The following is a 15,817-nucleotide window of genomic DNA, read 5'->3' as shown; positions in this document are numbered from 1 at the left end:
TCCACAAAATGGAGCCTACAAGCTTAAAATGGGAAAGACAACAAAGGGAGGTGGGTTGGGTAGACAGACAGTCCAGGGCTGTCTTTAAAAACAATTCCGAACCTACAGGTTTTGGTCCAGAACATGCTATTCAGTCTAAGAGCTACACATATGTCAACTGATAATATTGGTTGTACTTTCTGCAAGTGAAAATGTGAGCAGAAATAGAAAGGTGTGGATGATTAAACTGGTTCTACTTACGTGCAAAGAATGGACTGGTCTTCTCGATCTGTAGATAAAGAGAAAACAGGTATTAAGTCTGGGATATTCAAGAGTATGGTGAATTATTTGGGCTTGGTGTATACAGTACCTACCATTTCATATAGAAACAAGATCGGAATCAAAGTAATGTAGGAATCTTCAAAAGAGTTTATTAAACATCTACTAGCAACTTCATACTGGGCATTGCTTAGGAATTCAAAGGAACTTTTTTAAAAAGTGCATTTTTGAAAGGTTCAGCCCACCATCTTCATTCAAAATGGCACCCCACTGTATCCAAGCACAGGCCAAATCCTGCTCCTTGATCTCAAGAGCCACCACACCAAACTTGACGGCAATGTGCCAAAATGCCTAGCAAGCAAACACTTTCCCAAAATATACCGCTGGTTATTTATTACACAGAAGCAGGAAGAAAGCCATTTTGGCCAAACCATGCCCATGTGCCCTATATGCAACATTACATACGATGAGAGGTGTGGTGCAGGTAAAAAGACAGTGGGACTAAAGAGATTTATAGGCACACCGATCAGCTGGTTTCTGGCACTTTAAAAAAATCTCCCTGCACTGTGCTTTGTAAGCCAAAATCAACTGAGTGCCTATGATGTCAATTTTGACACCTGGTGATTGGCATGTGGGCAGCCACGCCCACCTGTCAAACTTAGCCCAGGGGGGACGGATGGGAGAAATAAGGATTCCGATCCAATCCTCCACCCCTGTGCTAAGTGGAGATGCCAAGAGCAGAACTGAAGACCTTCTTGCACCCATTGGGACTATTAGGGCAAAAAGCAGGGAGGTCAACAGTAGGTGGCACCAGAGAGCCCATGACAAGTAGAGCTGTCTGATTCTAGTTCTGTTCCCATCCTCCTCTCTGCTGAGTTCTACAAGTGGCAACACTGAGACTAAAGAGGAAGAGGAGGGAGCTGAGAAGCAGGGGCACTCCCTGGACCAGCTGGAAGTCAGGTGGCAGGCAAGAGGGAGCTTTTGGTGGGTGACACATTTGTCCTAATGCACCAGCCATCGCGGGCAAAGCCAGTGACCTAGCACTGAGTTTCTGCTTCTCATGACTTCTGAGCATCCGGACAAGTCTCTGTATCACTTGCCAATCTTGTGCATCAGGGGATCGGCAGAAAACCAGAGGCGCCACAATGCACACACAATACTTTTATTTTTATCACACTCCCTAGGTTAGCAACAATGGACATCTTGGTTTTTGTCCTCTGGGACGACACTGAAGACAAAAGGTTAAAGATTCAAGTTGTTTCTATTTCAAAAATAGAAACGGTCAAGTTCCCAATAGAACGGTGGTTCTTTAAACTGGGGTCCACAACGGATGTGATGTTTTGGGACAGTTCCCGGGGCTGCCACAAAAAACAAGAGAAAGGAAACTGACGTAACAGCGATGTAGGCCAGACTGCAATCCCTCTCTCTTCCTACACTCTGGGGCTGCATATACACCATACATTTAAAGCACATTCTCCCCTGCCCCCAAGGGTCCTGGGAACTGTAGTTTACCTCTCACACAATCCACAGCATCTTCATTTTAAAAGACCTACAGTTCCCAGGATTCTTTGCAGGTGAGCGGGTGTGTTCTAAAAGTATGCAGCCGGAATGGCCAAGCACGGAACAGAGAGCAAAAGGGGAAGCGTTGTTTTGTAGCAGAAAGGTGTTTACCGCATCTATCAACTGACAAACTTCCTAAGAACATGGAACACACACAGATCTGCTAATATAACTTCAGGACACATCCAAAGCTCTGTATGCTTCTGGAAGGAAATCTCTGTGATCAAACTACAGTTGTACCTTGGTTTTTGAACAGCTGAGTTCTTGAATGTTTTGGCTCCCAAATGCCGCAAACCCGGAAGTGACTGTTTGCCAAACATCTGCCGGGGCTTCCAATTGGCTGCAAGAGCTTCCTGCAGTCAATCCGAAGATGTGCTTTGGTTTCTGAATGTTTTGGAAGTCGAACGGGCTTCCAGAACAGATTCCGTTTGACTTCCAAGGTATGATTGTACAGTGGTACCTCTGGTTGTGAATGGGATCCATTCCGGACCCCATTCGCAACCTGAGTGGAACGCAACCTGCGTCTGTGGGTGCACGGGTCACGATTCGCTGCTTCTGCGCATGATCGTGACGTCATTTTGAGCGTCTGCGCATGCGCGAGCGGCGAAACCCGGAAGCAACCAGTTCTGTTAATTCCAGGTTGCCACGGGACGCAACCTGAAAACGCTCAACCTGAAGCAAATACAACATGAGGTATGACTGTACAGTGGTACCTCGCGTTAAGTACTTAATTCGTTCTGGAGGTCCGTTCTTAACCTGAAACTGTACTTAACCTGAAGCCACTGTAGCTAATGGGGCCTCCTGCTGCCGCCGCGCCACTGGAGCACGATTTCTGTTCTCATCCTGAAGCAAAGTTCTTAACCCAAGGTATTATTTCTGGGTTAGCGGAGTCTGTAACCTGAAGCGTATGTAACCCAAGGTACCACTGTATGCGTTTTTGCACACGCTTGAATTTACCCCAGCTGGCAGCCTCAGAGAGAGTCCTCATTAAACTTTTCCTCAGTTCCAGGCTCAAAGTTCTGCTCCCTCCTTTTAATCCTGCTAATCACCCCTGCTGACAAATTTAATTGGGTTCACTTAGCAGAGAAGGAATTCCACTTGAGCTGAGCTACGCCAACAATCAACGCTAGAAAGAAGAACGGCCCAGGAAATTAAACAGGGGCATGTCAAAAGTTCTGACAACACGGTTGGGGGACAGGGACAAAAGGCATGGCAGTCTCCTCTCCTCCACGGTCTCGTTCCCGGGTGCCCCACAAGCGTTTTACGCACCCCATGATCCAGGATCTGCTTGCTGCTTGCTCCATCATGTGACATTCTAGGGTGGACATTTGGGGGGGGGGCTCCTGGGCTGGACCTCAGCCCCAAATGACTACCTATACAGCAGAGGAGACATCCAGCACAGCCTCTTTTTCCTCCCCAGGTGATGACTGGGTTAAATGGTACCACTTTGAAAGACCAAGCTTTCCCCCAGCATCCCACGCTTCCTTCTTCGAAAACAACATCGTTCTTTTGCCCCCCCCCTTCCTCCTCCTCCTCCAGCCTCTGTTTGCGCCCCCGCTTCCCTCCCGGAGGACCAGCTTGCTCTGCTTAATCGCAGCCTTGAATCGGATGGTTTATCACAAGGAAGCGACTCTGAGCTGGCAGCTTGACCATAAAAGGAGAAAGCAACAGAATCGGGCATCCTGGCCTGCAGCTTCTTGACATTTTATTATGGGCTGGTCTCCCTGAAGGGTTTCTGCATGTTTCCAGCGCAGTCGGGGGGGAGAGAGAGAGAGAGGACGGCAGGAAGAAGACCGCTTACGGCTGCTGCCATTTGACTACCAACCAGGAATAGATGGACCCGTCAATTTCGGTCCCTATCCGATCTTAAGTTTGGTTCTCCACACTTCCCCAGTTAGCAGCTTTTGCATTTTGTGAAAAGTCGTTACGAAAAATTCATGAGCATTTAGTCAAATTTATCCAAATGTAGAGACGTTTGTAAGCAACTTTGTCTCATACACAAATGCATGCAAAGCCATTTTACCAGCCCCAATGCATTTAAATTTTTTTGGTACGTTACCTTTCCTAATATATGCATTTTTAGGCACATTTCGCTGCGGGATGTGTACTTTTGCACCCCTTACTTGGCCGGAGAGCCACATTAGAACGTTCAGAAAAGTGTCCATTTCGAAGGATGGCTGTTTCTTGAGTCCAATTATTGTTTTGTGAAGTGCAATTAGGTCAGGTTCAGCTTTAAATTGAATTTCTGCCGCATCCTGACTTACCATGTCAACAGTGGGATGGAAGAAGGAAAGGGACAGGAGCACAAGGGGGTTTTCCAGGCTCTTTCTGTTTTCAAGTGGGATTTAATCACACAGCAGCATTTCAGTTGCCCAATAAAAGCTGAGCCATGCTCTTGAGCAAAAATTCCATTTCCCCTCCCCACCCTCTCCCAAAAATCATTCCCCCCCCCATAAAGAAAGTGATGGGAAAATGCACTAGGAAGCAGGTGGTCACAACCGTGCGGCACAACGTCATATAATTTTCCCGCAAACAAATCAAAATGAATGCTCTAAAGATAGCCAAAGTTGTTTAATCTCTGCGCAAATGAATCAGGATGAGCAAATGAGCACACCGGACTGATATTTTTATGGGAGGGAAATACATCTATAAATAAATAAATCTGGAAGGTCATCTGAAATAGTGCTAAAAGTATTGGGCAGTGGCTGGGGGCAGGGTTCAAGGGTATACCATAAATTTTGGGTTGGGCAATTAAAATCTGTGCTCTTTTGAGCCTGTATGACAAATCCACCTTGTTGTGGTTCGGAAAGTGACAGGTATAGGCATTGCAAAGCATGGCATGGAAGATTAACAGAAAGACGGATAAACTCTAGGCAAGCAAATCAGGACGAATGTTTGTTGTTGCATGACCTCCCCGGAAAGAAATCTGAATGAATAAAGGCCATAGGCTAACTTCTGCACAAGCTTTGTGCAGGCGAATCAGGATGAACCCTGAATAAACAATCTGCCTGGAAGAAAGACAGCCTCTATAAATTCGTCTAATCCCCTCTTAAAGCCGTTTGAATTGTTGGCATTCAAAACATTTTGTGAGAGCAAATCCCATCGTTTAACTACATACTGGGTGAAGATGTCTGTCCCAAGTCTCCCATCATTCTGCTCTCATTGGATGGTCCCACTGGGTACTGGGATTATGAGAGAAGGAATTTCTGAAGGTTGGAGGATGGATGGAGGCTGAGATTGAGGTTGAAACCTGATAAGACAGCAGTACTGCTCTTGGGGGATAGGGGCAGGCAGGTGTGGAGGACTCCCTGGTCCTGAATAGGGTAACTATGCCCCTGAAGGACCAGGTGTGCAGCCCGGGAGTCATTTTGGACTCACATCTGTCCATGGAGGCACAGGTCAATTCTGCAACCAGGGCAGCTGTCTACCAGCTTCATTTGGTATGCTGGCTGAGACCCTACCTGCCTGCAGACTGTCTCGCCAGAGTGGTGCATGCTCTGGTTACCTCCTGCTTGGACTACTACAATGTGCTCTACGTAGGGCTACCATTGAAGGTGACCTGGAAACTACAACTAATCCAGAATGCGGCAGCTGGACTGGTGACTGGGAGTGGCTGCCAAGACCATATAACACCGGTCCTAAAGGATCTTCACTGGCTCCCAGTACTAGATTCGGGTAGGTAGCCGTGTTCGTCTGACGCAGTAGAAATATATATATATAAATAAAAAATTGTCCAGTAGCACCTTAGAGACCAACTAAGTTTGTTCTTCATATGAACTTTTGTGTATATGCACACTTCTTCAGATATATTTTTACTGGCTCCCAGTACGTTTCTGAGCACAATTCAAAGTGTTGGTGCTGACCTTTAAAATCCTAAACAGCCTCGGCCCAGTATACCTGAAGGAACGTCTCCATCCCTATTGCTCAGCCTGCACATTGAGGTCCAGCTCTGAGGGCCTTCTGGCGGTTCCCTCACTGCGAGAAATGAGGTTACAGGGGACCAGGCATAGGGCCTTCTTGGTAGTGGCATCCTCCCTGTGGAACACCCTCCCTTCAGATGTCAAGGAGATAAAAAACTATCTGAAGGCAGCCCTGTGTCAGGAGGTTTTCAACACTTGATGTTTTTATTATGTTTTTAGATATGCTGTAAGCTGCCCAGAGTGGCTGGGGAAACCCAACCAGATGGGTGGGGTATAATTATCATCATCATCATCATCGTTCTCCTTTCTCCTCACCTAAGATCATTTTAGACACCTCTACCATGTCCATCCCCATAGCTCACTCCCCCCCCCCAAAAAAAATTTTAAAACCCCAAGTGATTTCCTCATAAGGCAGCTGTTCTAGACCAGTGGCATAGCATGGAGGGTGGGTCACAGGCCACGCTATGCCACTTCTCCAGACCCCTGATCCTTTGGATCTAAGCATTTCCTGTATTCTTCAGCATCCTTTTCTCAGCACAATTGTACCCAGTATTCCAAATGTGGTCACATCATATAGGTAAAAAGGTAAAAGACCCCTGGACGGTTAAATCCAGTCAAAGGCGACTATGGGGTTGCGGCGCTCATCTTCTTTCAGGCCGAGGGAGCAGGCGTTTGTCCACAGACAGCTTTCCAGGTCATGTGGCCAGCAGAACTAAACTACTTCTGGCACAACAGAACACCGTGACAGAAACCAGAGCGCACGGAAACGCCGTTTACCTTCCCGCCACAGCGGTACCTACTTATCTACTTGCACTAGTGTGCTTTTGAACTGATAAGTTGGTAGGAGCTGGGACAGAGCAACGGGAGCTCACCCCGTCACAGGGATTCAAACTGCCGACCTTCCGATCAACAAGTCCAAGAGGCTCAGTGGTTTAGACCACAGCGCCACTTGCATTCCATCATATATTACATCCAGGGAAATAGTCCCCATTTGCCTGGATCCCTCCCTTCCTGCAGTTTCATATTAAGAACATGCAGATATAGAAAGCTGCCTTATGCTTGGCCAGGTCATTGGTCAATTTAACTTAGTACTGTTTACACTGACCAGCAGCAATGGCTGCCCAGAGTTTCAGGCAGGGGACGTTTCCAATCCTATTTGGAGATGCTGGGGACTGAACCTGGAACATGCAAGGAGGATGTTCTACTGTTAAGCTACACTCCTTCCCCACAGTGGCGTAGCGTGGGGGGTGCAGGGGGGGCGGGCGCACCGGGCGCAACATCTGGGGGGGCGCGCTCGCACTCGCAGCTCTCTGCCCCTACCTGGCTCACTCACTCTCTCTCACTGCAGTGCTGGCTGTGCAAATCCGATCCGAGCCGCCAGGTCGCCGCCCACTGTGGAGGGGAGGGTGCCAGGCGTGCGGTGCGGTGCGGAGAGAGAGCGAGGGACTATCTGGGGGAGGGACAGTGCAGCGCAGGGGGGCGCAAATTACTTGCCTTGCCCCGGGTTAGGGGGCGCAAATTACTTGCCTTGCCCCGGGTGCTGACAACCCACGCTACGCCACTGCTTCCCCAACTGCTCTCTGGAGGCAAAGAGGCTGCATTCAACCCACAAACTCCAGAGACCACTTTAACTAGTAGGAAGTTATATGTTTACTCACGGAGCAGCTACATTTGCCGCGTCTGAACAAAAGGACGTAACTTTAAGCAATGCTTCTGAGCATCGTGCTGGAGACTCACACAGCTGTATATTTTTAGCTGCTTAATTAGACTTCTGTGTTTTATACGCATTCGGATCCTTTAAAACCTTCCGGTTGTATATAGCAGTTGTTAATATATCTTGGCAGTAAATCTATGTGAAGGATAGCAGCCGAAACAAAAAATAAAAATTAAACGGAGTGAAAATTACAACCGTAATTCAGACACTCAGAAGAGGGAGATAGGCAGAGGAAGCAAAACAGCCCCAGTTCGGAAGCTCAGATGTGCTCAACCTGTTTGTCCGTTTTGAAGCGCCCGAATACTGACAAATGATGAAACAATCCAGATGTAGGCAGGGAAAGAAGGGACAAAGCAGAGAGGAAGGGGGGGGGGGAGTGGAAGATGGAGATGGACAGGCAGAAGCAAAACAGAGACTGCCCATTTTTTAGCAAGCTTATTTCCTCTTGGCCAAATCAAGACCCATTCTATAGGACCAAGTTTCCCAAACATCCAAAAGATAAAACGCATTTGCTATTGTGAAAGTTGCCTGCACTCAAAGGTGGGACTGGGGGAGAAATACGGTTTCAGTTGCATTTTAACGAGAAACGGCCTAATTTGCACTTCTTGAACCAATACGTGAACCGAAACACAGCTCTCCTTTGACATTCACAATTCTGCAGCCAAACAACGTGCATTATATCGGGGGGGGGGGGGAGTATTTATAAAATTGCATGGGTTAGTGAAGGTGACACAGAGATGCATTAGGGGAAATTCGCTGCAAAAAAAACCCCCCATGTATCTCAGTTAAAATTGCATGCAATGTCTTTATCAGGAGAAACTTGCGAGAAAACGCTGACTATTTTTCATGAAGATGTTTTTGATTTTTAAAAACAAACTACACACTGCTGCAGAAATGTGGAGAATTAGATTTAAGGTGGGGGGGGGTGAAAATGAGAGAAACTGAAACAGACAGCTTCATCCTTCCTCAATTGGAGGGAGAATTACATGCAGAAATATGTACATTAGTCAAAATGGCATAGGAGAAATTTGCCATTTTTCTAAACTGAAAAAGGCCCATATGCTGTAGCTCAGGGGTTGGCAACCTAAGGCCCGTGGGTCAGATGCGGCCCAATCGCCTTCTAAATCCGGCCCGCGGACGGTCCAGGAATCAGATTGCCTTTACATGAGTAGAATGTGTCCTTTTATTTAAAATGCATCTCTGGGTTATTTGTGAGGCTAGGAATTTGTTCATATTTTTCTTCTTCTTAATTTTTTCTTTTTTGCATTTTTCTTTTTATTATTCATTTTTTGGTATATGTTTATTAAGGTAATTTGTATTATCTGTTCAATTGTATTTCTTTTTGTATAATACGCATACAGTGGTACCTCCAATAGCACAGGGATCCTTTCCGGCTGGATCCCGAGGAATTCGCAAACCAGAGGTGCCTGTTCTGTGCCTGCATACAGCATGGCAGAGCACTTCTGCGCATGTGGCGAAACCCAGAAAAATACTTCCGAGTTTGCCGCGTGCATAACCCGAAGGATACGCAACCAGAGGTGTGCGTATCCAGGAGTACCACTGTATAGCAAATAATTTTTTTAAAAAACAACAGTCAATCCGTCTTCCAAGGGGAGACAAATAAGCAAACTGGGCAGTAACACATGAACATGGAAAACTGCCGTATACGGAAGGGCAGATCCCTTAGCCTGGCAAAGCTGAAAAACATTTGGCGGCCGTCAAGCCAGCTGCCTGGGGGAAGAACTCTTTGGCAGGTGCTGTCCTGCCCTGCATACTCTCACCACCTTTGCTCCCGGATCTCATCCAAGCGCTTCAGGGGAAGAGATGCTCTTTATCAAGGCTAAGGCAGCCAGAACTGTCACTGAAATCAGCTGTAACTTTAAGAGCTGAACTTGAGCTTGCTTTCTCCTCCTCCCTCCCCACTCCCTTTTCCTTGCATGTCATATACACTTTTAGATTGTGAGCCTGAGGGGCAAGGTGCATCTCAGAACTGATTACAGCGGTGCCTTGGTTCTCAAACACCTTGGTTTTCAAGCTCCAAAAACCCGGAAGTAAATGTTTTGGTTTTCGAACAATTTTTGGAAGCCGAACATCCAATGCAGTTGTCAGCTATTGTTTCCAGGACGCCCACACCAATCTGAAGCTGCGCCTTGGTTTTTGAACATTTCAGAAGTCAAGCAGACTTCTGGAACGGATTAAGTCTGGCACTTTTGTTTTTGCTATTTATTTTGCGTTTTTGTTTTTGAGGCTTTTTCTGTTCATTTGTTTTTGTGACTGTGTGGAACCCAGTTCAGCTACTGATTGATTGATTGTGTGACTGCAGAAATGGATAAAAGCCCCCCATCCAAACAATGACTATCATCAGTGCAGGGAAGAAAAACATTAAATTTTCATTTTTATCATCTACAATACTGTCTTATTTATTTTATAGTACAGTACATTGATTATTGCTTTCATTTTATGGATCAGTGGTCTCGTTAGGTAGTAAAATTCATGTTAAATTGCTGTTTTGGGGGTTGTTTTTAAAAGTCTGGAACGGATTAATTCATTTTGCATTATTGTCTATGGGAGAGCACGCCTTGGTTTTGGAATGTTTTGGTTTTGGAACGGACTTTCGGAACAGATTAAGTTTATGAACCAAGGTACCACTGTATAGCAAGTCTCACGGAAAGCCTTTCTAGCTAAAGGGTGGGGGTGTAAACTCAGTAAATAAATAAAATAACTTTTGCAATTCATCAGGGAGTCACAATAAGGAGGAAACACTCTCTTAGGAACCTCAGCAGCAACCCGGGCGCCAGATGCTACAGTCCCGATGGCTCAAGTTATGGACTTTGTCATCCCTGCAGCCCAGTACTGGCAGCTCTGACTGGCAGCAGCTGCCTTATATGTTGGGCAGGAGTCTAGAAAGAGGAAATTCACAAATGCACCAGAGGCGAGGCCGACAAATGTGAGGATTCTGCAGACTTCTAGCTCCTGGGAAAGGCCAGTTCAGTGGCAGAGCATCTGGCTTGCATGCAGAAGATTCCAGGTTCAGTCCCCGACACCTCTGGTCTGAAACCCCGGATAATTGCTGCCAGTCAGGGTGGACTATATGGAGCTTGATGGGCCAATGGTCTTGACTCAATATAAGGCAGCGTCTGATACTCCCATGTTCCCAGATGGCAGCGCGGCTGCCCCCACCAGTCCATGCCCCTATTTGCCAAAAGTATTTGCGAAGCATTCGACTCTGCCCACACGCCTGGCCCAGACGGGCAAAGGGAGAGGAGCGTTCCCTTTTTGAGTCAGATGGTGGATGGCAGACAGCGCCAAAGGATTCCTAGGAATGTTTTTAGAAGCCCGCCTTGCCCCCAAGTCGTGAAGCAAAGACAGGAGCTAGGGCTGGCCCCTTACGGTGTTCTGGGTGGAAAAGGCAAACCTCAGGAACTGGCGCAAGGACTAGGGATAGACGGATCTGGCAATTTCAGTTTCTCCATTTTCCAGTCCTAAATTCAGTTCTCCACATTGCTACACCTGCTTCCAGTTTCTTTTTTTAAAAAAAACAACACCTCAGGAAAAATTTTCAGCATTCACGTTTTCTCTAATATTCAGATTTTTGCAAGCAATTTCTGCTAATATAGTGCATTTCCTGGGTTACTATCAATGATACATGCACTTTCCAAGAATATACACATTTTGCTCACTTTACCATTACAGTCGGACCTTGGAAGTTGAACGGAATCCGTTCCGGAAGTCCATTCGACTTCCAAAACGTTTGAAAACCAAATCGCGGCGTCTGGTTGGCTGCAGGAAGCTCCTGCAACCAATCAGAAGCAACGGAAGCCCTGTTGGACGTTCGGGTTCCAAAAGAAAGTTCGCAAACCGGAACAATCACTTCCGGATTTGCAGCATTCGGGAGCCAAAACACCCAAGTTCAAGGGCGTTCAGGATCCAAGCTATGACTGTATTGTTTGCTCCAATTGGCAACAGGCTGAGAGAGATCCTTTCCAACTCTGCCACCTCCTGAGATCCCTTTCAATGTGATCATCGGCAGAGGCCCTTCCCCATGTGCTACCTCCAAGGGAGGCCTGGAGGGTGGCAATTTGTGCATGGGCTTCTTAGTGGTGGCTCCCCATTTGTGGATTGCTCTTTCCAGGGAAGCATACCTGCCACCATCATAGTCAGCTTTTAGGGATGAAACTAAGACATTCTTGTCTGTCCAGGCTTTTCCTCCTTAACTTGGTGGAAAACAGGTGTGATTTCTGGCTTGTTTTGTGGCAGTTATCTTTACCTGAGCGCAGAATTTGTCCTTGTTATGGTTAGATGAGCACTTTTTAGGAAATTTGCTGTGCTATATTTTCCTGATGTATTTCGAGGTTCTTTTTTTATTAATGATTGGCAAGCTGTTTCGTATTCCGTGGGCTCGTAAGTCCCTTTGAGCCATCATCTTGCAGAAAGCGAGCGATAAATGCAAATAATCATGGAACCTGGAACTTTCTGAATGTAAGGCATGTTCTCTATGACTATGCTATGGGTCCATTGGTGTCAGAGACCTTATACCACAGCCAGACCACTGCTCCATGTAGCCCAGCGCTGTCTGCTCTGACTGGCAGCGTCTCCCCTAGAGAGAAGGACCTCTAGCGAGGCCAAAAACCGAACCCAAGACCCTCTCCGCAGGGGCTCCTCCAAAGTGCTATATCGCCCATCATTTTCTTTGGCCTACTTTTGGCCAGAGAAAGTTGGCACAACATTTTCCACGTGGTATTTATTTTTGTGACTCTTAGAAGCAAGTTACCCAGTCTTACCTTGCATCATACTCCTGTAGGCTGTGTCGGCAATGGCATAAATATGGGGGGGCATCTCGTGACGTTTCTTCCCTTTGTACATGTCGATAATCTTCTCTGAATAGATCGGCAGTTGCTTGTACGGGTTTACCACCACGCAGAAGAGACCCGAGTAAGTCTGTAAAGGGAGTAAATGTACCAACAATGTGACATGGGTTTTGTTTTTTTAGAAGCTCCCTACATTCCCTTACTGGGACGCGGGTGGTCCTATGACCTAAACCACTGAGCCTAGGGCTTGCCGATTGGAAGGTCGGCGGTTTGAATCCCTGCGACGGAGTGAGCTCCCGTTGCTCGGTCCCAGCTCCTGCCAACCTAGCAGTTCGAAAGCACACCAGTGCAAGTAGATAAACAGGTACCGCTCCGGTGGGAAGGTAAATGACGTTTCCATGTGCTGCTCTGGTTTCTCCAGAAGCAGCTTAGTCATGCTGGCCACATGACCCAGAAAAACTGTCTCCGGACAAACACCAGCTCCCTCGGCCACTAAAGTGAGATGAGCGTCGCAACCCCAGAGTCGTTCGCAACTGGACTTAACTGTCAGGGGTCCTTTTACCTTTACCCTTTACGTTCCACTAACAGTCGTTTCCTTTTCCCCAGAACAGAGCTGCAGTTGTGTGAGGGGAGGTAAAAAATCGCTAGCAACATTCTCAACCAAATTACAGTACTCAGAATCCTTTGGGGGGAAGCCATGACAGTTCTGGGGATATGAAACTGGTCTAAGGTAAGAGTGTGTGGGGTCAACCAAAATGATCAAGAGGATGGAACAAGGCTGCCCTACAAACAAAAGTTGCAGCGTTGGGGACGTTTTAGTTTAGAGGAAAGCTGTGTAAGATGTAACATGAAAGCAGACCCTCCAAGTGTCCCTATTTTCCAGGGACATTTCTGGATTTATAGAAGCTGTCCCAGTTTCTGATTTTACCTCAGAATGTTCGTTTTTACTTAGGACGTCCCTATTTTCATCGGAGAAATGATGGAGGGTATGGAGTTATGCAACCCTCGAGCCAAGGAGATAAGTAACTCTACAACTTTTAGGAGACATTCGAAGGCAGCCCTGTTTAGGAAAGTTTCTTAATGTTTAATATCTTACTGTGTTTTTATATATGTTGGAAGCCGCCCAGAGTGGCTGCGGCAATCCAGTCAGATGGGAGGCGAAGAAGAAGAGGAAGAAGAAGAAGAAGAAGAAGAAGAAGAAGTCCCTATTTTCGTCAGAGAAACATTGGAAGGAACGTTACACAAAATTTATAAAATTACGCATGATGCAAAGAAAAGAAAGTTTTCTCTCTCATAACACTAGGACTCAAGGGCATCCAATAATGCAGAAAGTTGGACGTTTCGGGACAGACAAAAAGTACTTTTTCACACACTTCATAGTTAAACAATGGTGGGGTTGCCATATGCCTGGGAAAACCTGATCATGTCCTCTTTTGGGGAGGCAACATGCCCATCCAGACGGATTTTTACATTTGAAAGGAAATGTCCGTTTTGGGGGGCTCAGGCTCGGCCTGCGCAGCCACACCTACATCCACACGCCTTTTTCCACAGCTCAAGCTAGCAGCAGCTGGGGCTGTCCTATTTTTTGCTCTTCAAGATAGGGCAACCCTATATATGGAACTCTCACCTGCAGGAGACGACAAGGGCCATGAACCTGGCTGACTTTTAAAAAGGATTGGACAAATTTACAGAGAATAAGCAATCGGTGGCTGGTAGCCAGTTTGGCTAAACTTTGCCTCTGCCAACAGAGGTGTGATGCTTCTGAATAGCAGTTGTTGGAAACCACAGGAGGGGAGACTTCATCTTGTGTTCGAATCCTGGGTTTCCCACGGACATCTGCTTGCCCTGTGTGGGAACAAGATGCTGGAACAGGTGGGCCATTGGCCTGATCCAGGAAACCTCTCCATGTGTGTGTATTTGACTGAGTTGACAGCCATATTGTCGCAGTTCAGTCAGCAAAGGACTCTTGCAGGAGGAAGCTGAATAAACCTCTTTCATTTTTTTCGCAGCAATCATGCACAGCGGCAAACAACTTGATACCTCCACCTACAAGATATAGGGGTAGCCAAGCAGTGGCCCCTCCAAAAGTTCTTGGGCTCGAACTCCCAGCAGCTCCAGCCAGCAGTGTCAATGGTCAGGGATGATGGGAACCGTAGCCTAACAATATCTTGAGTGCACAGGTTAGCCAACAATGCTGAAGAACATAACAAAGGCCTGTCCCGTTCCCCTCGACGGCCAACTATTCAAGCAGAATGTGAGGGCCACAGTTCTCTTTTCCCATGGCTCCGTTTAGACATCCCGGCTAGCCTTGCCCTCTGTAAATTTGTCTGATCCCCCTACTAAAATGGGCTGCCGCCATCACTATTTCTTGTGGCAGTGAGTTCCATAGTTCAACTACATGAAGCGGTGTCTGTCCTGAATTTCCTATCATTCAGCTTCATTGCCCAGTGGGTTCCAGGGAGGGAGTTCGATCATGTCTTTCTCCCACAGTAGAATTTTACCATCACACATGTCAGGAACAACACAGGCCTGTGTCTGAGCGTGGGGCGCTTAAGATCATTGCCAACAGTAAGAGCACGGATACTGTTCTAGGATAACCATGCAGGTTTTTTATTCTGCACTACTTCGCACATTTTTTTCAGAGGTGACCTGTGCCATTTCTTCACCCCGCCCCCATCTTCCTCCCTTCTCTCTCTTCTTCCCCAAGCATCTGTGCAAAATTAGGGATCAAGGCACCTGGTTCATGCACCCACCGAGGGCATTTCTGCAACAACTCCGATTCTCTCCACCGCCACCCCCAGTTTTCTAATCTCTTATTAAAGCTCCCAAGTATGTAATTATACGAAAACCATTCGAGGCTGACCTTTTAAATCAACTCACTATGTCCTTCAGCACAGATTTGAAGCCTGGGGTTTCCCTTTCTTGACCATATTAGGAGACGGCCCAAACTTTTCACACAAACTAAACACTTTATATGGCATGAAAGCAAATGCAGAAATATCTGTTGGCAGCGCTGAGGACCAGAACAGCTCAGATGCCCTGGGCTGAACTGCATAGGTTCAGTAAGTCCGTAGCAACTCATTCTTCAGGGCTCTGTTTTGGCTCTGAAGGGGGGTTTGTTTTTTCTTCTTCTCCAGAAGAGCAGAGTACATCCTAACTTCAAGGGCTGTCAGCCTACGCTGGGCCTGTTTACTGAATCAATCCAGCCTGGGCAATTGTCACAGCTAAATTCACAATGGCAGGTGATGAGGGCTTTAGCTCGCCTTACTTGCAAGCATCCCAGAAATATCTTGCTGGCTGCTCCGACTACACTAGACAGACCTCTTGGTCCAATCCACAGGGGGTTGGACTAGATGATCCTCAGGTCCCTTCCAACTCTACAATTCTGTGATGGTTGGATACTCCTATTCTATGTGAACATTCTATGTGTATAATAATAAATTATTAGACAGCATCTTAAAAAGCAGAAACATCACCTTGCCAACAAAGGTCCGTATAGTTAAAGTTATGGTTTTCCCAGTGGTGATGTATGGAAGTGAGAGCTGGACCATAAAGAA

General features: G+C 46.8%; 2 protein-coding genes across 11 annotated transcripts in view; one reads left to right on the top strand and one right to left on the bottom strand.

The window, feature by feature from the left end:
- Positions 1-15,817, top strand: part of CIITA (class II major histocompatibility complex transactivator) — a 1,021,617-nt gene that overhangs the window by 392,884 nt on the left and 612,916 nt on the right. The gene's annotated exons all lie outside the window — the stretch shown is intronic.
- Positions 1-15,817, bottom strand: part of MYH11 (myosin heavy chain 11) — a 93,980-nt gene that overhangs the window by 66,558 nt on the left and 11,605 nt on the right. For all 9 annotated transcript variants that reach the window (XR_014504887.1, XR_014504888.1, XR_014504889.1 and 6 more), the window contains exons 3-4: positions 12,234-12,390; positions 241-268 (exon numbers count right to left, since the gene is read on the bottom strand). Coding sequence is in view for 6 of the 9 variants with exons in the window: in XM_083413312.1 (XP_083269438.1) it covers positions 241-268; positions 12,234-12,390 (185 nt within the window). In the remaining 3 variants the exon portion in view is untranslated. The remainder of the gene's footprint in view (positions 1-240; positions 269-12,233; positions 12,391-15,817) is intronic.

The sequence above is a fragment of the Podarcis tiliguerta genome, assembly GCF_965153285.1.
Source record: "Podarcis tiliguerta genome assembly, chromosome: 14".
Lineage (NCBI taxonomy): Eukaryota > Metazoa > Chordata > Lepidosauria > Squamata > Lacertidae > Podarcis > Podarcis tiliguerta.
The sequence above is the reverse complement of the archived record's forward strand: the minus strand, read 5'-3'. Positions and strand labels throughout refer to the sequence as shown.